We start from the raw sequence: 22,583 nt of genomic DNA, 5'->3' as shown, positions 1-22,583 counted from the left end.
CAAAAAAAAAAAAAAAAAAAGAAAAAGAAAATAATGGGGGCCGGAAAGATAGCATGGAGGTAGGGCGTTTGCCTTGCATGCAGAAGGACGGTGGTTCAAATCCTGGCATCCTATATGGTCCCTCCCCGAGCCTATCTGGAGTGATTTCTGAGCGTAGAGCTCAGGAGTAATCTCTGAGCACTACCAGGTGTGACCCCAAAACCAAAATTATAAAATAAAATAAACTCCTATTACTGTGAAAGACTTGTCATTCACATTGGTCACAACAAAAATTATTTAAAAAAAGAAAAGAAAAAGAATGAAGAGTTCCTGTGAACCAGGACCTAGATTACCCCAGTGCTAACATCTCATACAACTATAGTTCAATTCCTTCTTCTGTTCCGAATGCACGTGGTAGACATCTAGTGATTTCATAAAGAATGTTTTCTTTTCCTTTTTTTTGGATTTTGGGTCACACCCGGCAGCGTTCAGAGGTTACTCCTGGCTTTATGCTCAGAAATCGCTCCTGGGCTCGAAGAGATAGCACAGCCGTGTTTGCCTTGCAAGCAGCCAACCCAGGACCAAAGGTGGTTGGTTCGAATCCCGGTGTCCCACATGGTCCCCCGTGCCTGCCAGGAGTTATTTCTGAGCAGACAGCCAGGAGTAACCCCTGAGCATCGTTGGGTGTGGCCCAAAAACCAAAAAAAAAAAAAAAAAAAAAAAAAAAAGAAATCGCTCCTGGCAGGCTCAGGGGACCCTATGGGATGCCGGGATTCAAACCACTGTCCTTCTACTTGCAAGGCAAATGCCCTACTCCATGCTATCTCTCCGGCAGCCCATAAAGAATATTTTCATAAAGAATATGGTTTCACATGTAAAATATATCATATGGATTGCAATATCTGTTGATTTGGCATGTTAGTTTATTTATTTATTTATTTATTTTTGTGGTTTTTGGGTCACACCCGGCAGTGCTCAGGGGTTACTCCTGGCTCCATGCTCAGAAATTGCTCCTGGCAGGCACAGGGGACCATATGGGACGCTGGGATTCGAACCGATGACCTCTTGCATGAAAGGCAAACGCTTTACCTCCATGCTATCTCTCCAGCCCTAGTTTATTTTATTTAATTAATTTGTTTGAGCCCCCAAGCAAGGTTCAGGGGACTTAGAGGCCACTATGGTTGAACCCAGGGGTTTTGGGTGAACCTCACATTGAGTCTAGAACCTCTGCCTGCAAGACATGTGCTCTAGCCCTTGCATTCTAGCTCTTTCACTCTAGCAAGCCCATGGCAGACGCTCTAACTCTCTCTCTGGCCCTTATTTATTTATTTTATTATATTACCTTTGAATGGTTAATATCTGTTCATGGAGTAAGCTTAGTCGGTACAAAGAGTAATAGAAAAAAGGTAGGTCTCCTCCTTTCCCTGTCTTCTTGTCACCTGCCTACCTCTTCAGAGGCAATTATTTATTTATTTCTGATGTCTTCTTTCATACCAACTTGATATCTTCAAACCTTCATATATCTATATTCCCCGAGGCCAACCCATGCACATACTAGAGATCATTGAAGTTCATTGAGTACTTCTTTTTTTTTTTTGGTTTTTGGGCCACACCCGGCGTTGCTCAGGGGTTACTCCTGGCTGTCTGCTCAGAAATAGCTCCTGGCAGGCACAGGGGACCATACGGGACACCGGGATTCGAACCAACCACCTTTGGTCCTGGATCAGCTGCTTGCAAGGCAAACGCCGCTGTGCTATCTCTCCGGGCCCTTCTTTATTTAAATTTATTTTTTGTGTGTGGGGGGGAGTGACTGAATCACACCTATTGATGCTCAGGAGATACTCCTGGCTCTGTTCTCATGAGTAAACTACGACCAGTGCTCAGAGAACCAATTTGGAGCTGCGGTTTAGATAGGGGTGAGCTGTATGCAAGGAAAGTGTCTTAACCTTTGGACTATTTATCTGGCCCCATAGAATGCTTCTTCATTGGCTTCTGCAGTGCATCTTTTCAATGATTATATAAAATGTATTGCATCATATATTTAATACATGAAATAGAATCTATTTATTATTGGGAGGGTTAGGGCCATACCCAGAAAAGGTTATTCCTGACTGAGTGCTCGAGGAATCATATGTTGTGTGAGGGAATTGAATGGGGTTTCTTCATGCAAGGCAAGTACCTTAACCCTTATATTATCTCTCTGGTCATTATGCATTATAATTAGATAATTGTTTATGGATATTAGAATTCTTAAATATCTTCTTTTTGTTTTGTTTTGTTTTGTTTTTGGGTCACACCCAGCGATGCTCAGGGATTCCTCCTGGCTCTATGCTCAAAAATCGCTCTTGGCAGGCTTAGGGGACCATATGGGATGCCGGGATTCGAACCGCCGTCCTTCTTCATGCAAGGCAAACACCTTACCTCCATGCTCTCTCTCCAGCCCCGATGCACCTGTTCTTGAGTATTTTCATCTAAGTAGTGTTTGTTAAGAAAAGTGGGGCACATGGAGGTAATGTGTTTGCCTTTCATGCAGAAGAAGGACGGTGGTTCAAATCCTGGCATCCCATATGGTTCCCCGTGCCTGCCCGGGGTGATTTCTGAGCATAGAGCCAGGAGTAACCCCTGAGCGCTTCAGGGTGTGATCCAAAAACAAAAAAAAAAAAAAAAAAAAAAAGAAAGAAAGAAAAGTGGTCCCTTGAACCTGCCAGGAGTAATCCCTGAGCACCATTGGGTGTGATCCAAAAAACCAAAAATGAAATAAAAAAAAGAAAAGAATATAATGAGATAGCTTAGGATGGTTTATTAGGGATAGCCACAAATTATAACAAATGTGCATTATTTCTGTTTACTCTTACTACTTGGCCCAAATTGCTGATCTTGTCCTTTCTCCTAGTTGATTGACGGGTCTTATCTCTTAATTGACATTTATTTTTTTGGTTTTATTTTATTTTATTTTGGCTTTTGGGTCATAACCAGCGGTGCTTAGGGGTTACTACTTGGCTCTGCTCTCAGAAATCACTCCTGAAAGGCACAGGGGATCATATGGAATGCTGAGATTTGAACCACTGTACGTCCCGAATTGGCTGCATGCAAGACAAACGCCCTACTGTTGTGCTATTTCCCCAGCCTTATTTCTTTGGTTTTAATATTTTCTTTTTTTGTCTCCTAAGTAGAGATCAAGAGACCCAACAACCACTCTGTCATGCTTGGCCTGACTATGTGGATCATGCATGGTTCAGTAGGGAAAACATACGGTGATAAGGATCAAACTCTGGGTCTCATGCATATGTGAACTCTAGTCCCTTGAGCTATCTTTCTGGCCTTACTAACCATAGAAACCATATAGTTCCCTGAATGCAAAGCCAGGGAACTTTTCTTTTTTGTTGTTGTTGGTTTTTTTGTTTTGTTTTGTTTTGTTTTTTTTAGGTCATACCCAGCAGCTCTCAGGGGTTACTCCAGGCTCTACGTTCAGAAATCACTCCTGTCAGGCTCAGGGGACCACATGGGATGCCATTATTCAAATCACAGTTCTTCTGCATGCAAGGCCTTACCTTCATGCTATCTCTCTGGCTCCTCAGGAGTTTGGGGGCCAATATGTGATGAAGGCGGTTGAACCTGGGTTGACTGCATGAAAAGCAAGCACCCTCCCTACTGTACTGCCTCTCTGGCCCCTCACTTAATCTATCTTCCTGTGCCCTGACCTATGTGTTACAGTTTCGAGTTTCAAAAATCAAAACTTTAGGGCCTGGAGAGATAGCACAGCGGCGTTTGCCTTGCAAGCAGCCGATCCAGGACCAAAGGTGGTTGGTTCGAATCCCGGTGTCCCATATGGTCCCCCATGCCTGCCAGGAGCTATTTCTGAGCAGACAGCCAGGAGTAACCCCTGAGCACCGCCGGGTGTGGCACAAGAACCAAAAAAAAAAAAAAAAAAAAAAAAAATCAAAACTTTATTTTTTAAATATATTTTGGTGTTGGAACCATACCTGGTGTAGCTCAGGGGCTATTTCTGGCTTGTGCTTGGAGATTGCTTCTGGTGGTGCTTGAGAGACCATGAGGTATCAAGGACTCCTGTGTCCTAAGCATGCTCTCAGCCCATTGAACTCTCCCTTCCTTCCTTCCTTCCCTCCCTCCCCTCCCTCCCTCCCTCCCTCCTCCCTCCCTCCCTCCCTCCGTCCCTCCCTCCTTCCTTCCTTCCTTCCTTCCTTCCTTGCTTCCTTCCTTCCTTCCGTCCTTCCTTCCTTCCTTCCTTCCTTCCTTCCTTCCTTCCTTCCTTTTTTTCTTTAGTCTGAACCTGGAATGTTAGCATGTGAAGCACATACTTGACCCCTACGTGACATCTCTGACTACTGATTTCCTTTTTGATCCTTGTCTGAGTTTTCATTGAAATTCCTGAGGGTAGGATTGTTCTTTTCCATGTTCAGAAATTATTTTGTTCCCATGAAGTCCAATGCTCCAAACATCATGCTTGGGTGAACCACATGGGATGCTGGGGATTGAACTGGGTTGACGCTGTGTGTGTGTGTGTATGGCAAGTGCCTTATCCACTGCCCTATCATTCTGACCCCCAAAAGTTAATTTCTTTTGTTTTTGTTTTGGGGCCACACCCTGTGATGCTCAGGGTTTACTCCTGGCTTGGGGACCATATGGGACCCCGGGATAGAAACAAGGTCCATCCTGATCAGCATGCAAGGCAAATGCCCTACTGCTGTGCTATAGCTCCAGGCCTCTTTTTAAAAATTTATTTATCTATTTATCTATGTTTTTGATGTTGGGCCACACCCGGTGATGCTCAGGGGTTATTTCTGGCTATGCACTCAGACATTGCTCCTGACTTGGGGGACCATATGGGATGCTGGGGGATCGAACCGCAGTCCATCCTGGGTCAGCTGAGTGCAAGGCAAAATGCCCTACAACTGAGCCATCGCTCCGGCCCCTAAAGTTAATTTTTTTTGTTTTGGGGTCACAGCTGGTGGCACTCAGGAGTTACTCCTGGCTCTATGCTCAGAAATTGTCCCTGGCAGGCATGGGGGATTCAAACCACTGTTCGTCCTGGATTGACTGTGTGCAAGGCAAATGCCCTACCGCTGTGCTATCTCTCAGGTCCCCAAAAGTTAACTCTTTAGTATGTTAGAACGTGCCATGGGAGTAGATGGAGTGAAGCAAGCCAAGGAGGTTAGAGTGAGGTTACTGCTGTTTCAAATAGAGTAATGTAGGTAGGCCTTGTGGAAGGTGTGTGGTTTGAAGACTTTCAAGAATAAAGAATATTTTGGAACAGAGGGATAGTCCAGTGTGTAGATATTCTGTCTGGAACGTGGTTGAACTGGGTTCAATCCCCAGCACCCCATATGGTCCCTCGAGCTCTCTCAGGGGTGATTCCTGAGTTTGCCCAGAGCACTGCCTAGATGTAGACCCCCCCCAAAAAAAAACAGTAGAGAATTATCTTTACAGAGTATCTGTGTGTGGTTTGCGTAAAAATACCACTAATAAGTTAGAATTTTAAAAACAACTGCATTAAGACATAATTCGCGTCCCATTAAATTCATCTCTTGAGAGTGTACAATTCAGTGGGTTTTAGTTTATTTACAGTTGTGCAACCATCACCATTATCTAATTTCAGAACATTTTCTTTTTCTTTCTTTCTTTTTTTCTTTCTTTTTTTTTTTTTTTGGTTTTTGGGCCACACCCTGTGGAGCTCAGGGGTTCTTTTTTTCTTTTTGCTTTTTGGGTCACACCCGGCAGTACTCAGGGGTTATTCCTGGCTCCATGCTCAGAAATTGCTCCTGGCAGGCACAGGGGACCATATGGGACGCCAGGATTCGAACCGATGACCTTCTGCATGAAAGGCAAACGCCTTACCTCCATGCTATCTCTCCGGCCCAAATTTCAGAACATTTTAATCACCCCCCCCCCCCAAGAAACCCATTCCTGCCTCCTCCAGATCTTGGCAATTGCTAAACTACTGCTTGTCTCTGTAGCTTAGCCCTGGATCCGGACTTTGAAAATTTCAATTCTAATACAGAGGTCTGGAGAGAAAAGAAAAGGAGGAGCCCGGAATAGGAAGCTTCTCTTCTGGGTGATTGCTGGGGCCGAGGCACTCGTGTCAGATGGGTGTCGAGCCTCTCCAGGTTAAGCGGAGTGATCAGTTGATCAAATCAGAGGTGGGGTGCTGAAACTCCCCTCGCACCACACACAACCCTTCTTGCAAGAGTCAGAACTTGTCTTGAGGGAGCTGCTTCCATCGGACTCCGGGGACTGCAGGAAGAAGTCCATGACAATTGCAAGGGCTAAATGGCTTCCTCGCCCCCCCCCCCCGGGAGTGACTGTCTAAGCGACACTGGTGCCAGAAGCAGACGCGTCCCGGCAAGGCCCAGCTGACCGTCGCTTTCCCCCTTGGATCCTGGACGTGGGTGGGGGTGAAGGGCTGGCTGGGAGCCGGGGAGCCTGTTCCCAGGAACTGTGGAAAAAAGGAAAAAGGGCCGGGAAGTAGGTTGAAAAAAAAAAGGCAAAGCAAGAGCACTAACTTCAGGAAGCCTAAGGCCTCGAGACACGCGATACAGACATCGCCCGGGAGCGGGAGGATTCCCCGCGACTCCCTCAGCGCTATGGCAGCGGCGAGAAGAAATGTCTGCCGCCGAGCCGCGCCGCGCGGGGGCGGGGCGAAATAGGGGGCGGGGCTAGGAGAGGCGAAGTGGGCGGAGCCTAGATGTCTGGCTGGGAGAGGGGCGTGGAGAGAGGGCGGAGCGAGAAGAAAACCACGGAGGAAGGCGGGGCTAGAGAGAACCCGGGGGCGTGTTCAAGACGAGGGGCGTGGCTTTGTGGGAGTACGGGGGGGGCGGAAACAGGAGGAGGGAGGCCTGGCCAGAGATTGAGAGAGGGGGGCGTGGCCCAGTTGGAAACCGGGGCGGATCCGGGAGGGCGTGGTCAGCGTGAGGGGCGTGTCCCAGTGAGAGAACGAGGCGGATCCGAGGGGGGTTCCTAGTCAGCGCGAGGAGGCGTGGCTCAGTGGGAGAACAAGGTGGGACGGTCCGGGGGGGGGGGGGCCTGGTGAGAGAGAGAGAGAGAGAGAGAGGGCGTGGCTCAGTGGGAGACAGGGGCGGTTAGCGCGAGGGGGCATGGCCCATTGGGAGAACGAGGCAATCCGGGGGTGTGTCTAGCCAGCGCGAGGGGGCGTGGCTAGCGGGAGAACGAGGCGGATCCGGGGCGGGGCTAGTCAACGAAAGGGGGCGTGTCCAGCCAGCGGGAGACGGGGCGGGGCGTGCCGCGCCGCCGCGCCACGCCCCCTCCGCTCCTCAGTGAGGCGCGGCGCGGCGCGGCGAGGCGAGGCGAGGCGAGGCCGCCCCGCCTTCCCGCTCGCTCCCCTCAGCGCGCGGCGGCGAGGGAGCCAGCGAGCGAGCGAGCGAGCGAGCGAGGGCGGGAGGGAGGGGAGAGCGGGTCACGCCGCTGCCGGGGCGGGGATAACCCCTCACGTGGAGCAGATGAAAGGGCCGCCGCGCGACGGCCGGGGGAAGCCGCGCCGAGCCTGCGACCCACAAAGCCGCCGCCGCCGCCGGATGGGCCCGTGAGGCCGGCGCCCGCCCGCCCGCCCGCCCGCGCGCTCGCCCCTCGCCGCACTCGTCGCGCTCCCCCGCGCCCGGTCGGGTCCCCGCCGCCGGCCCGGCGACTATGCCCGGGCCGCGCCCGCCCTCCGCGCCCTCCCGCCGCAGGACCATGAGGCCGCGCTCGGGCGGGGCGCCCTGGGGCCCCGGGCCGCCGCCGCCGCCGCCGCCTGCTCGTCCTCCGCGCCCGCCGCCCCGGCCCCCGGCCCCCGGCCCCGGCCCCGGCCTCGGCCCCCGCCTGCCGCCGCCGTCGCCGCTGCCGCTGGCTGCTCGGGCTTGCTGCTGGCGGCCGCGGGCCCCCCGGCGCGGCGCGGGGGCCAAGGAGACGGCGTTCGTGGAGGTGGTGCTCTTCGAGTCCAGCCCGAGCGGCGACTACACCACCGACACCACCGGCCTCACGGGCCGCTTCTCGCGGGCCGGCGCCACGCTCAGCGCCGAGGGCGAGATCGTGCAGGTAGCCGCCCGCCCCGCCTCGGCCTCCGCCTCAGCCCCAGCCTCAGCCCCAGCCCCGGCCGCCACAAGATGGCTCCGGGGGCTGCCAGCGCCCGCCGACCCCGCCGGGGCTGCCCGCCGGGCCCGGGGCGGGCGGGAGACCGAGAGAGGGCGAGAGGGAGACGGAGAGGGCGAGAGAAGCGGGCCCGCCCCGCCGCAGCCCTCCCTCGCGCCCCCTCGCTCGCCCCCGGGCTCAGCGCGCGCAGCCTTGGGGGGCCCCCGGCGCCGGGTGGTCTCGGGGCCCCCGCACGGGCTCGGGCGCGGAGGGCACGTCGGGCCGCTTCCAGGTGCCAGCCCCTGCACAGGCGACTGGCTACCTGTTGCGCGTGCCAACTTTGCAAAAAGAAACAGAAAGAGCCAAGCGCGGCGTGGAAGGATGGATGGGGTGCGCGGGTGGGTGGGTGGTGGCGGCCTCTCCAGCCAACCGTGCATGGTTTTTTTTTTTAATTTTTATTCTTGGGGGAGCGCACGGCGAGGTTTTGTCCGACGGGGCCTGCAGCAGCTTCCCCCCCCCCCCCGGGGAGGTTCCTTCTATGGAACCCGACGCTCCCCCCAGCTCACCTCACCTGGGCGCTGACTCTTCTGCCGCTGCTCGGGGACAAGCAGCAGCAGCAGCAGCAGGACTAGGCTGGACTTGGGGAGCACGGGAAGCTAGCTGTCCGAGCGAGGAGGGGGGCTCACGAATGCCTCAGCCTCGGTGCAAGGGAACCTTCACTTGACAGAGAGGGTGAGAAGAGAGTTCGGAGTTGGCCCGCCTGCTGCTGCTCCTCCAGGGCCGAGGACTCCTGCTGAGGGCCTGGACGGGTCCGTCTCTCGGTCTCTGTCTCTCTCCCTCTCTCCCTCTCTCCCTCTGTCTCTCCCCCTCTCCCTCCTTCTCTCTCTCTCTCTCTCTCTCTCTCTCTCTCTCTCTCTCTCTCTCTCTCTCTCTCTCTCTCTCTCTCTTCCCCCCTCCAGGGCGCCCACCCTTTGCTTTCCACCAAAGGGTGTAGGTATAGATGTGTGAGTGTATGTGCATTCCCGGGGGGAGCCTGGCGGGGAGAGCTGTAGCTCTGTGTGGGTCCCCGGAGGAAGGAGTCCCGAGCTGCAGCAGCAGCAGCAGCAGCAGCAGCAGCAGGAGAGCTAGCTGAGTTGAGCGCCTAGGTAGATAGATAGATACACGAGCAGTTGCTAAAGCATCCCTCCAAAGCCGTGGGTAGGGGGCGACCTCTGCTACGGTGAGCTTGTCTTTGAACCCTTGCGAGGCTCCCAAGTTTTGGGGCCCCTCTGCGCTTTCCTGCGGGAATGCTATGAATGAAGAAGACCAGGGCAGTGTCTGGAATGGTTGCAAGACTGCCTCTGGTTTTCATCCCTAGGCTGAGCCTCGCAGAGCCTTGCGTGGCTGCTTAGAAGAACGCGGAGCTTGTGTGGCTCGGCTCTTGGAACACAGAGGTGTGTCCCTAGGAAGCCGGGGAAGGTTTCTCTGCCAGGCCAAGTTAATCAGCTGCGTTGCCTCCCTCTGCTCTTCTTCTCCCTGCCTTAAAAATACGGTGGAGTAAATGCAATTGGGAGACACTTGTCCGAGTCCCGGGACTGTGTGCAAGGCTTCGGACTTTTTTAATTTTGTTTGACCCTGTTCTAACTCTGATCTTTCTGCAAAGCTTTAGAAAAACTGCATGCACTGCTGAAAAGCCTGCTTGCAAGAAAGGCTTGAATCTAACGAAGGCTTGTGCCTCGCGCCTCTTCAAGCTGACTCCTTCTTTCTCTCGTAGGCGTTCACTAGGCTTTGATGACTTGAGAAATGTTTGATTTACAGCCTTCCAAGAGAAACGATGCTCTCACGTGGCACTTCACTTTTTTTTTAACTAGATTTTTTTTTTGAAGTGGGCAATTTTTTGTTGTTGTTGTTTTGTTTTTGGGTCACACCTGGCAGCGCTCAGAGGCCACTCCTGGCTCTGCGCTCAGAAATCACTCCTGGCAGGCACGGGATGCCTGGATTCGAACCACCGGCCCTCTGCATGCAAAGCAAATGCCCTACCTCTAATGCTATCTCCGGCCCCCTGAGGTCCCCTGAAGCGGGCGATTTTTATCTGCAGCGTTTTAACCTGCTCTCTCTCCACTGTAGTTTGTCCCCTGAACTGTTCAGTAGGAGTACATCTGTGCCTTGGAGATAATCTTGGATTCGCTATTTAATACAAAATTAGCAGTTTAAACACACCATTTGCAACTATTTTATCCCTGTGAGTAGAGAGATAACATGTGAATTTGGCACAAGGAATTTATTTTCTTTTGAGTTTTCGAAATACTTATCCAACTTTTGTAGTTCATTAGCCTAGTCAAGAAAAAAATTAAGCCAACTATTGCTAAGTAAAGAAAAGTGATTTCTTTTTTGATTTTTGGGCCATACTCGGCGGTGCCCAGGGATTACTCCTGGCTCTGTGCTTAGAAATTGCTCCTGGCAGGCTCAGTGGACCATATGAGATGCCGGGAATCGAACCCAGGTCCGTCCTGGGTCAGCCGCATGCAAGGCAAAAGCCCTACCACTGTGCTCTCTCTCCAGCCCCAAGAAAAATAATTTAAATGCTATTTAGTAAGTTTGCCCGTCAAGCAGTCCTAATAGGTGTCCGTAATTCCTCTGTAACTGCAGTAATGGTGGTGAGTTTATCAAGGTGGTCTGGTCTGATAGTCTTAATTGGTTGCGCTCACTGGTTTTGCGTTGGGGGCCACTTTTGAACCTTCCCTGTGTACCAGGATGTGTCACGTGGCATCCAGTTCCACCTGTGTGTATATCCCGGCTGGCGGTTTTTCTTAGTTCTTCAGATACTTCCTCATTGAAGGAACTGGTGTGGTTAGACCCTGTCAACTTTAAGAAAGTTTGTTTTTCTCTTTTTTGGGTCACATCTGGTCTGGTGCTTGGGGGAATCAGGGATTGAACCTGGAGCTCCCACATGCAAAACATGCCCTTAGGCTTTTTGTGTCCTATCTCTAGCCCTGAAAAAAAATCTTTCGTGGGAAAACATGTTTTAGCACTCTTAAATGTAACATTTTGCACCAGAAAGAAGTGTAGAAGAAACAAAATCTGTGTTTAGTTTCCGATGAATCATGTTTTATGTGTCCTTGTTGATTTATTTATTTATTTACTTTTGGTTTTTGGGCCACACCCGGCAGTGCCCAGAGGTTACTCCTGGCTCTGAGCTCATGAATCACCTAACCTGGCTGTGCTTGGGTGACCATATGGGATGCCGGGGAATTGAACCCCAGTCAGTCATGGGCAAGGGTCCTACCCATTCCTATCGCTTTGGTTCCCTTGTTGGATTTTTTTGTTCGTTATTTTTTTTTTTTCGGGCCACACCCATTTGATGTTCAGGGGTTACTCCTGGCTAAGTGCTCAGAAATTGCCCCTGGCTTTGGGGGACCATATGGGATGCCAGGGGATCGAACCTCGGTCTCGATCTTTCCTTGGCTAGCGCTTGCAAGGCAGATACCTTACCTCCAGCGCCACCACGCTGGCCCCCCCTTGTTGGATTTTTTAAGACTTTACTGTCTTACAAAACTGCATGTGTCAGGGAGATAGCTTAGTGGTATCTTGATTTACCCAGGTGTGATCCCCTGGCATTGCATTCCCCACCCTATCCTCTTCACACCTACAGGTGTAGTCCCAGGGTCACTGAGCACCACCTGGGGTTACTTTTTTTTTTTTTTTTTGTTTTTGGGCCACACCCGTTTGACGCTCAGGGGTTACTCCTGGCTATGTGCTCAGAAATCGCCCCTGGCTTGGGGGGGGACCATATGGGACGCCGGGGGATCGAACCGCGGTCCTTCCTTGGCTAGCGCTTGCAAGGCAGACACCTTACCTCCAGCGCCACCTACCCGGCCCCCACCTGGGGTTACTTTAGTGACCTCCAGCACCATTAGGTAATGATGCCCCTACATGTTCAGTACTGACTCTCCTTCCCAAACACCCTCAAACCTCTGTGATTGCTACTTGACATTTTATGGCCTTCAGTGCAGTTTATTTGCTTATAATTAAACCTATAACCTCGCTTTTGTTACGTTCTGTGGGGTTCAGTAGCAGTGTTGATGGGTTGGGAGAGAAAATACTCCCTGTATGGGAGTATTTCTCCTATAAGATTTTTAGGATTGGCAGGGCAGGGTTGGGGAGAAATATTACAATGGGTCAGATGTTTACTTTGCATGTGGCAGATATGGATTGAGTCCTTGGAATCCCGTATTGCTCCCTTAGCTTACTGGGAATGATCCTGGGTGCAGAGCCAGGAGTAACTCATGAGCTGTCAGGTGTGGGCTCCCCCCCAAAGATGTTTTTTAGGATTGGAAGTTACTTTATATAACTTGATTTATTCCCTCCTATTAAATGTGTCAAAAGTATGTGAGTTTATGTGTATATAATAAATATTTTATCATAGTTTGGTTTGCTCAACAGCTTCTTATTCAATTATTGGCATGGATTATGGTAGAGGAAAGGCCTGGTAAAGAATTGTGTGTATCAGAGAGAGTAATTCAAATGCTGGAGTTTTCACCTGGTATCCTAGTTCTTTCTGCATTTTTTTCTGCCACACCCACCAGTGATCTTAGGTCAGGGGTCTCAAACTCAATTTACCTGGGGGCCGCAGGAGGCAAAGTCAGGGTGATCCTTGAGTGCAAAGTCAGTAGTAAGCCTTGAACATTGGGGTATCTGATCCAAACAACTAAAACAAAACAAAACAAAAAAAGATTCCTCTAGGGCAGGGCCACAAAATGTACGGAGGGCCTCGAGTTTGAGACCCCTGGTTATTCCTGGTTCTACAGTCAGGAATTACTCCTGGGAAGCTAGGGGAACCATGTGGGATGACAGATCAAACCTGGGTTGCTCACATGCAAGGCCTACCTGCTGTACTATCTATTTCTCCAGACCTTCTGCATTTTGTACTTAAATGATTTTCCTAAAGAAACAAAAGTTCACCTGTGGAAGTTGTGAAAATGTGTGGATATGCAAAGCTGTCAATTCCTTTTATTATCTTATTCATGTAGCATTAAGGTGCTATTTCTTGTAAGAGAGTCAAGATTCAGTGTGATTGTTGGGGGAGTTAATTACATTTCTGTACTTAAGAAGTGTAGAACATTAAAGGTTTTTTATATTTTTGTTATTTGGGCCAAACTCGGTGACCCAAAAGCTCAGGGGTTACTCCTGGCTATGCGCTCAGAAATCGCTCCTGACTTTGGGGGACCATATGGGATGCCGGGGATTGAACCCAGGTTTGTCCTGGGTCAGCCGCGTGCAAGGCAATCGCCCTACCACTGCTCTGTTCCAGGGTTTTCGTCGTCGTCGTTGTTGTTGTTTGTTTGTTTGTTTGTTTTTGGGTCACACCCGGCAGTTCTCAGAGGTCACTCTTAGCTGTGTGCTCAGAAATTGTTACTGGTAGGATGGGGGTCGGGGGGAGACCATATTGGATGCCGGGAAAATCAACTTGGGACTATCCTGGGTTGGCAGCATGCAAGGCAAAGGTCCTACTGCTGTACTATTGCTCTGGCCCCTTTAAAGGGGCTTTTAGACATATTGATATATTCTTCATCTTTGTACCAATATGTTGCCTTAATGAGATTATCTGAAATTTTCAGACTTGACACTGGAGCTCACATGTGGTGTTATAATAAAGGCCCGATTAAACTTTGGCCAGTGGTATGTGGTTTGGTTCAACCAAAAAAAAAATCTGCATAGGGATGAGAGATTGTTTTCAACTGGAAATGCATTTTTTCCTGGGAGTCAAATATTTAGAAATTCTTGAGAAAATAATCTGTAGAAGAAGCTTTAATGATAGATTTTGTATAACTTTAAAGTTGGCCTTTTTAGAGCCTGGGTTAAAGGGCTGAAATGATCCTAAAAGCATTGTAAGGACCGAACCTTTAGCTTCTAGCTGTGAGGAGTGGGAGAAGAACTAGCTGGTTATAAGAGATGCTATGTGAGGTCCTTAAATATCCAGAATAAAAGGAAATAATTTTAGGAAATTGATTCCTGTGCCCCTTCTCCCCGCACCTCTCCCTGCTTTGGTAGTTTAGCATTTGGTCAAACTCTTTTAATCTCCACTTAAAGTAAACTTAACAGGCCTGTCTCCAAAAATTGACTTGCCCTAATAGAACAATTGCTTGCTGACAGCTGATCTGGATTTACATAGAAGGGACTGCTGACTGTCCTGTCAGAAGAACCTTCATGGATTAGAACCAAGTATTTGATTTGGGGGAAACATTAGGGCTGTGTTTTGCGTCCCCGTGAATTCCTCTCTTTCTCCTCCCTCCCTCTCCCTCTCCCTCTTTTTCCCATCCCCCTCATTTTTTATTGTCTTGTTTCCTGTTATCTTTTTTTTTTAAGGGGGGGTTACACCCGGTGAGGGTTACTCCTGGCTATGCGCTTTCAGAAATTGCTCCTGGCATGGGGGACTATATGGGCACAGGGTATCGAACCAAGGTCAGTCTTAGTCTAGTGCCTGCAAGGCAGATGCCTTACTGCTCCCCGCGGCACCACTGCTTCGGCCCCCTTGTTTCCTGATATCTTCTTATTTGTTTGTTTTTGGTTTTTGAGTCACATCCGGCAGCACTCAGGGGTTACTTCTGGCTCTATGCTCAGAAATCACCCCTGCCAGGCACAGGGGACCATATGGGATGCCGGGATTCGAACCACCTTGCTTTTGCATGAAAGGCAAATGCCTTACCTCCATGCTATCTCTCCGGCCCCATTTCCTGATATCTTACGAGGAGTTTCTAAAACAGTTTTTTTTTTTTTTTTTTTTTTTTGGTTTTTGGGCCACACCCTGTGACGCTCAGGGGTTACTCCTGGCTATGCGCTCAGAAGTTGCTCCTGGCTTCTTGGGGGACCATATGGGACGCGGGGGGATCGAACCGCGGTCCGTCCTAGGCTATCACAGGCAAGGCAGGAACCTTACCTCCAGCGCCACCACCTGGCCCCTCTAAAACAGTTTTATTTGGAGATGAAGATAGGAGTGGGGGGAATTACTTTGTGGTACAGAGCAATGTCCTTCAACTTTTTTACACTTGCAGACCAACACTTGTCCTGTGTACTGGCCCTTGGAATGGAGGTTCTAACCAAGGTGGGTTTATTTTTGTTTTTGTCTTTGTTTTATTTGTTTTTTGGTTTTTGGGCCAAACCTGGTGGTGCTTAAGGGTTACTCCTGGCTCTCAGGAGTCACTCCTGGCAAGCTCAGGGACCATATGGGATTGGATTGAGATTGGTTGTGTGCAAGACAAATGCCTTATCTGCTATACTCTTTCTGGCCTCACCAACATGCTTTTCAACTTTCCTGTATCTGTGGACTGGCTCTGGTCCATGGACTGGTTGAAGATCTGTAATATAGAGACTAGAGAAAAGTATTTGGCTTACATTTATGAGTCTGTACTAAATACAGGGCATCATGTCCAATACTCACATATGTGTACATCTCATTTTTACATTAGCATAAATTTTTTTTTGTTTGTTTTTGGGTCACACCTGGCAGCACTCAGGGGTTACTCCTGGCTCTACGCTCAGAAATTGCTCCTGGCAGGCTTGGGGAACCATATGGGTCCAGGATTCAAACCACTGACCTTCTGTATGAATGGTTTTTCGGGCCACACCCATTTGATGCTCAGGGGTTACTCCTGGCTAAGCACTCAGAAATTGCCCCTGGCTTGGGGGGACCATATGGGACACCAGGGGATCGAACCGTTGTCCTTCCTTGGCTAGCGCTTGCAAGGCAGACACCTTACCTCTAGCGCCACCTCGCCAGTCCCCCAGGATTACTTCTTAATGGAGAGTTTTGTAATGCCCTTCTTCTTTAAGAGGAAAAAGAAGCACTGATCCAGTATTCAAGGTCAGATAAAGCATTAGAAAGGAATTGAGTGGTAGGGTGTTGGGTTAACCAACCTTCACAACTAAACAATATGGCCTTGTTGGCCTTCAGCCTTAGCAATTTTGGCTTCATCTTTTACATGTCAAAGACCCACGAGGGCAGGAAGATTTCTAGATAGGTTCTTTACCTTAAAAAACACCCATTTTGGGCCCAGAGAGATAGCACAGCAGCATTTGCCTTGCAAGCAGCCGATCCAGGACCAAAGGTGGTTGGTTCGAATCCCAGTGTCCCATATGGTCCCCTGTGCCTGCCAGGAGCTATTTCTGAGCAGACAGCCAGGAGTAACCCCTGAGCACCACCGGGTGTGGCCCAAAAACCAAAAAAAAAAAAAACCAAAAAAAAACAAAAAAACCCACCCATTTTATCTTTTGTGGGAATTTATTCACAGTAGGGGACCATGCTTGGTAAGAGCTAGAGAGTTTGCATGTCTTCATCCAATCTATTAATTTAATAGGTGTTTACCAAAGCCCAGTTCCTTACCCCACTGATTATTGTTTTCTGGAGTTCACAGTCTTTTATCGGATAGGCATGTATATTTATAAATGATAATCCTGGTGCTGGAGAGATGGTACAGGGGATAAAGGCCCTTGCCTTAAACATGACTGACCTAGGTTCTATCCACAGCCAGGAATGATAGTCCCCGAACCCCATCATGAATAATTCCTGAGCACCACTGGATGCAACCGACCAATACAAAGAAAACAAGAAAACTAATCCAGGTTCCCCCATGGAATTGTACCCCTATTCTCTAAGACATTCATTGTCAATAAGGAATTCAGCTATGCATCAGATACTAGTTAAATGCCTCAACATGGGGAAAAGTGAAAAGGAGTTCTTTTTTTCGTTTGTTTTTGGGCCACACCCAAGGATTACTCCTGGCTATGCACTCAGAAATCACTCCTGGCAGGCTCAAGGACCATATGGGATCCTGGGAATTAAACCCGATTTGTCCCAGGTGGGCCATATGCAAGGCAAATGCCTTACCTCTGTGCTATCGCCCCGGCCTCAAAAAGGAGTTCTTTAAAAGAACTTTTGCCAAAGAATTTTTTGGCATGTAGTTGAAGTATGAGAAGGTGATCTATCTGAATGTAGAATGTCGGAGAGCAGAGTGTAAATGTTGCTTTTGTGGGGAGGGTGTTTGGGCCATACCACATGGCACTCGTATTGCTTCTAGGTCTTAGCTCAGAAATTATTCCTAGCAGGCTTGGGGAGGACCATATGGGATGCCAGGGATTGAACCTGGGTTGGCTGCATGCAAGGCAAATGCCCTACCTACTGCTTGCTCTAAATGTGTTCTTTTTTATGCTATTCATTGGAAAACAAAGAACAAAAAAATTCAATTCAAAAATCCCTTCCTCACACCTATATTCATTGCAGTGCAATTTACAATAGCCAGGCTCTGGAAACAACCAAGATGCCCTTCAACAGATGAATGGCTAAAGAAACTCTGGTACATATACATTGGAAAATGAAGTCAAGTATCTGTCAATGTTGAAATGCCTGAAGAGCAGCTCAGAATACCTTTGTGGATGTGGACCCAGTGGGTACAGATTTCTGTTGTCTCTCAGCCCTGGGGCGACTATAGATTCCCAGAGTGCCCATTTCTTAAAAGATGGTATGGAGCTGGAGAGATAGCATGGAGGTAAGGCGTTTGCCTACCATGCAGAAGGATGGTGGTTCGAATCCCGGCATCCTATATGGTCCCCCGAGCCTGTCAGGAGCGATTTCTGAGCGTAGAGCCAGGAGTAACTCCTGAGCGCTACCTGGTGTGACCCTCCCCCCCGCCCCCAAAAAAAAGATAGTTGGTATTTAGTGAATGACTTACGTGTCTAGAGTAGACACTAGGAAGGGAAGCAGGTCATCTTAATAATCTCAGTTGGTGAGGATCATTTTATTTAGCTTGCCTAATATATTTTAGGATTATCATTCCTTTTTGGTGCAATTTCCAAGAAACTTGCTTGGCTAGATGGAAAGAAGGGACATCTTAATTGGTGTTGTATGAAAGTGAACAGATGTCACTTTTCAGGAGCAGAATACCTCGCCTGAAAGGTTAGAAGATAGACTTTTCCTGATAAAATATTGAAAAATACTGAGATAGCTGTAATAGAGCTTTGTGTTAGGGATGGACAGAGACTTGGAGAATAGTTCACAACGGTGCCATAGTGTTTGTTGGAATAACTGTTTTATGTTAGTAAGAATCTTCATTAATCTGAATATATACTCCACAAAATTTTTTTCTTCTTGATGGTTTTCCAGGTCTGGAGAATGTAGATTTGCAGCTCATGGAAATAAAAAACAAAAAAATCAATCTTCATCATTAGGAGAAATACATAGTCAGCATCTAAAGTTAGATAAGGCAGATCTAGAGAAATGAAGTATCTGGAGCTATGTTGAAGTGTGGTGGGGACACCTCTATCCCACCCCTCGGACTTGATACTTAGTGCTGTGGTGCCCAAATTTGAAGCTGCACCTTGGAGGAATGTACCAGGAAGAGCAGATACAAAAGCATGCTTTATGATCAGGTGTATAGTTGGGCACAGACAGGCATTGTTAATTGTACATTGAGTTAAAGTGGTTGCTTTCTCCTATAATTTAGACCTTGAGTAGCTCGGTCTTCTTTGTTAAGACTTAAAAATAGCTCCTAATGATCAAGAGCTTCCTGTATTGGGGTACTGTGCTCACATCTGATGGGCGAGGTAGATGTTATGTCCCAGGGTTTTAGGTGAGGGAACTAATCTTGAAGAGGTAACTTGTCAAAGTCACTGGCAAGTTGGTAATAGTGCTGGGCTTCAAATGTGGGCTTTTTTTTTTTTTTATTCTAAAGCCATTTCTGTTTCTGTAAGGCTGCTTCACGAGGCATTATCTTCTGCTTAGGATGGGATGTGAGTTGAGGATGGAATTGGCTTCCCCTATTTAAACTTTAACCAAACTGTAATCAGCTTGAGAAAATTCACAGAGATTTCATCCCACCCTCTTTGCTCTTTTCTGCTCCTCCCCATTTTTTTTGAGGGGATGGGGTATCTCCATATGCCAGATTTAAGTGACCCAGGGCCTGTCGCACACAGTGGTACTTGACCTACCATATAATCCAAGTTCAATGGTAGGTCCCAGTGATTGGGGGTGTGTGTGTGCTACTTGGTTGGCACTCCAACCACCAGTGCTTGGAGAAGGCTTTCTTTTTTTCTTTTTTTTTTTTTTTTTTGGGCCACACCCGGCGGTGCTCAGGGGTTACTCCTGGCTGTCTGCTCAGAAATAGCTCCTGGCAGGTACGGGTGACCATGTGGGACACGGAGATTCGAACCAACCACCTTGGTCCTGGATCGGCTGCTTGCAAGGCAAACGCTGCTGTGCTATCTCTCCGGGCCCAAGGCTTTCTTTTTTTAAATAAAAAATCTCATTTGAACTTGTTTTTTTCCTCATGAAGAACCAATCTGTTAAGTTTGGGAAGAGAAACAAGCGCCTTGAAGTAGACAGCTGTCTCTTGATGGCACTTCCGTTGTTTTTCGACTATTGGGAAAGTTGGAACAGCCGGAGTGTCCTGGCATTTAAAAGAATTTCTGGTGGAGGCACACCTCCTTCCTGTGGCCTGCTTTTTTTTTCCTTTTTGGTGATGCTGGTGCTCGAGATAGAACCCATGGCCTCATGCATGTAAAGCAAATGTTCTACCACTGCACAACTTTTAATTTTAAGAGTGCTCCTGGAGTTAGTATGGTTTCCTTTTTTTTTTTTTTTTTTTTGGTTTTTGGGCCACACCCGGTGACGCTCAGGGGTTACTCCTGGCTATGCGCTCAGAACTTGCTCCTGGCTTGGGGGACCATATGGGACGCCGGGGGATCGAACCACGGTCCATCCTAGGCTAGCGCAGGCAAGGCAGGCACCTTACCTCTAGCGCCACCGCCCGGCCGTATGGTTTCCTTTAAAGCACTCCTATCCCACTTTAATTGTCCTTTTTTTGCATAGGCTGCCCCTGTCCTAACTTTTTTTTTTTTTTTTTTTTTGTGGTTTTTGGGTCACACCCGGCAGTGCTCAGGGGTTATTTCTGGCTCCAGGCTCAGAAATTGCTCCTGGCAGGCAAGGGGGACCATATGGGGCGCCGGGATTCGAACCGATGACCTCCTGCATGAAAGGCAAACACCCTACCTCCATGCTATCTCTCCGGCCCTGTCCTAACTTTTTGACTTAAAGGACTTGTAAGAACCTAAGATTAAGTTCTTCCTGTTCCTTTTCACCCTGACACAGCTGGTACTGGGGTGCTTCAATCTTTCAGACAGCCCCTGCCTGCTGCTTCCTGTGTGAGGCAGGTAGCAGGCTGGGCTGAGTAAGACACCCTCCCTGCCCAGCCCCTGCCCAAAGGTGGCTGAGTACAAGTACTTACCCATTGCCTGGGAGCTCGTCCCATCTGTTCTCTGATAGGATTCATATATAGATTCCAGAAATACAGGCCCAGGAGGCTAAGTTTAGGCCTGGGCAACCTGTTCTGAAGAAAACATGGGTATAACAACACAATGTATGGATTTGAGCCTTCTAGCCTTTTTCTATTCATTTTTACCTCACTTTGAGGTTAAAGCTGATAACCCCTTTGTGGGAACGTGCCTTTATACCTGTCAAACAGGATAGGGAGGAGGTGAAAAGTAGAGGTCTTTGTTTCATTCCTAGCTGGAATGAGATGTTTTAAAATCTGACTTTGAGCAGCTCTGTTGACTCATGATAGTGTGAAGAGAATGAGGTCAGCTGGCCCATTGTGGTTGTATGGAGAGCATTTTATTTTTTATTACCTTTAAGATGTGTTGTAAGACTTGAGATTAATCCCCTTCCTTTCCCAGCAGCCAGTGTAATACAGTTGTCTAGAGACTCAAGAGGGGATTCTGTGAAAACAGACTTTGGTGACCTTTGAAGTTTGAGGTGAAATGAGTGTTGGAATGGGGACTTCTGCTCTCCTAGTGATGCAGATTCAAAGCAAAAAGGTGCTCAGTCAGGTGTAAACATCCTATACAGAGCTGTAAGAGTTTGCCTGACAGCTTTATACTTGAACTTGAGTTAAATTTGAGCTTCCTAATGTGCCAGCAGACATTTATTGAGTTTTCACTGTGAATCTAGGGAAGAAACATGACTTAGGAACCTATGATATGATTTGTGCTTTACAAGTTTTATTTCTGTGAAGTGTCTCTACACCTTCCAGCAGGTGAATTTCTCTACTTTACAGAAAAGCAGACAGCTGAGTCAGACCTCTTTTGGTCATAGACTACAGGGTTAAGGTTTCTTCTACCTTGCATATGGTCGTCGTCCCCAGTACCACATGGTTCCCTAGCACTGCCAGGAGTGATTCCTGAGTAGAGCTAGCAGTAAGCCCTGAGCACAGAGCTGAGTTTCAGGAGTAAACCCTGAGCACAGCTGGGTATGACCCAAACACCCTCTCCTCACCAAATAAATTAGACCAAAGACACAGGAGACACAGGAATTTAGGCACTTGTCTTGCTCTCATTGACTCTGGTTTCATTTTTTGTACTGCTACTTGTGTGACACAAAAACCCAAACCCTTTTGAAGTCACTGAGTTGGTATTGAGCTCGTCATTCTTTTTTTTTTTTTTTTTTTTTGTGGTTTTTGGGTCATACCCGGCGGTGCTCAGGGGTTACTCCTGCCTGTGTGCTCAGAAATAGCTCCTGGTGCTCAGAAATAGCTCCTGGCAGGCACGGGGTACCATATGGGACACTGGAATTCGAACCAACCACCTTTGGTCCTGGATCGGCTGCTTGCAAGGCAAACGCCACTGTGCTATCTCTCCGGGCCCTAAGCTCGTCATTCTAAGCCCAAATTTGCCGATCCATTTGTCTAAAGTTCTATCTGGTTGTATTTTCATAAGACCTGTGTGAAAATAGTAGATTCATTATCATTAGCTCAACCAGTTAAAATATTCTGTTTGGTTTTTGGACCACACTGGCCATGCTCAGGAATTAACTCCTGGCGGGCCCAAGGACCATATGAGATGCTGGGGATCGAGACAGGGTTGGCTGCATGCAAGACAAATGCCCTGCCACTGTGCTATCACCTTGGCTCCGAAAGCGGAAAACACTTTCATGGTAACTGCGACAAAGGGAATGAGTTGATGTGGTCTCTGGGTTCTTCCATTGGAAGTGTATCCAGCAGAATTCTGAAGCAGTAGTTGCTTTTTCTTGCAGGGAAACTGTGACTGCTTGAGCAGATGGCTGTACTTGGGGGGTCTAAAGGCCATTTTATGGAAGGGACCATTGTTCTCTTAGCACAGTCTGAGGCCACAGATTGTGGCCCAGGTAAATGCTTTGCATTGGCTGCTTTTTGCTCTGCTTGTTTCCCATTGAGCAGGTTGGGCCCAGAAAGTCCATATCCTGCTCCTTTCATTCAGAGTGATACTATCCATTCATAGAGGGTAAGAAATGCAGTAGACACTGTCAGGGATACATTTAAGCTACAAGGGGCATGGACTGAAAATGGCTTTGTGCCATTGTATTTGGTTTCTTAAAATATAGAGAGAAGAATAAGGCCTGGACTTCACTTGAAAAAAGAAAAGATCTGGTAATGTTGGATCTGTATTTCCTTATAACCACCTGCCCCAAAGGAGTAACACTTCTTCCTCAGATGGGTCTCGGGCCCTCTACATCATAATCA

The 22,583-nt window shown here is 48.4% G+C and overlaps 1 protein-coding gene across 1 annotated transcript in view; it reads left to right on the top strand.

Moving 5' to 3' along the window:
* Nucleotides 1-7,686: 7,686 nt before the first annotated feature.
* The window catches only part of ZNRF3 (zinc and ring finger 3), a 184,150-nt gene continuing 169,253 nt past the window's right edge, over nucleotides 7,687-22,583 (top strand). The window contains 5 exon segments of the mRNA XM_049788963.1: nucleotides 7,687-7,704; nucleotides 7,706-7,801; nucleotides 7,804-7,845; nucleotides 7,848-7,889; nucleotides 7,891-8,028. Coding sequence (XP_049644920.1) covers nucleotides 7,687-7,704; nucleotides 7,706-7,801; nucleotides 7,804-7,845; nucleotides 7,848-7,889; nucleotides 7,891-8,028 — 336 coding nt within the window.

Source organism: Suncus etruscus, chromosome 15, assembly GCF_024139225.1.
Source record: "Suncus etruscus isolate mSunEtr1 chromosome 15, mSunEtr1.pri.cur, whole genome shotgun sequence".
NCBI classification, from domain to species: domain Eukaryota; kingdom Metazoa; phylum Chordata; class Mammalia; order Eulipotyphla; family Soricidae; genus Suncus; species Suncus etruscus.
This window is presented reverse-complemented; position numbering and strand designations above follow the sequence as displayed.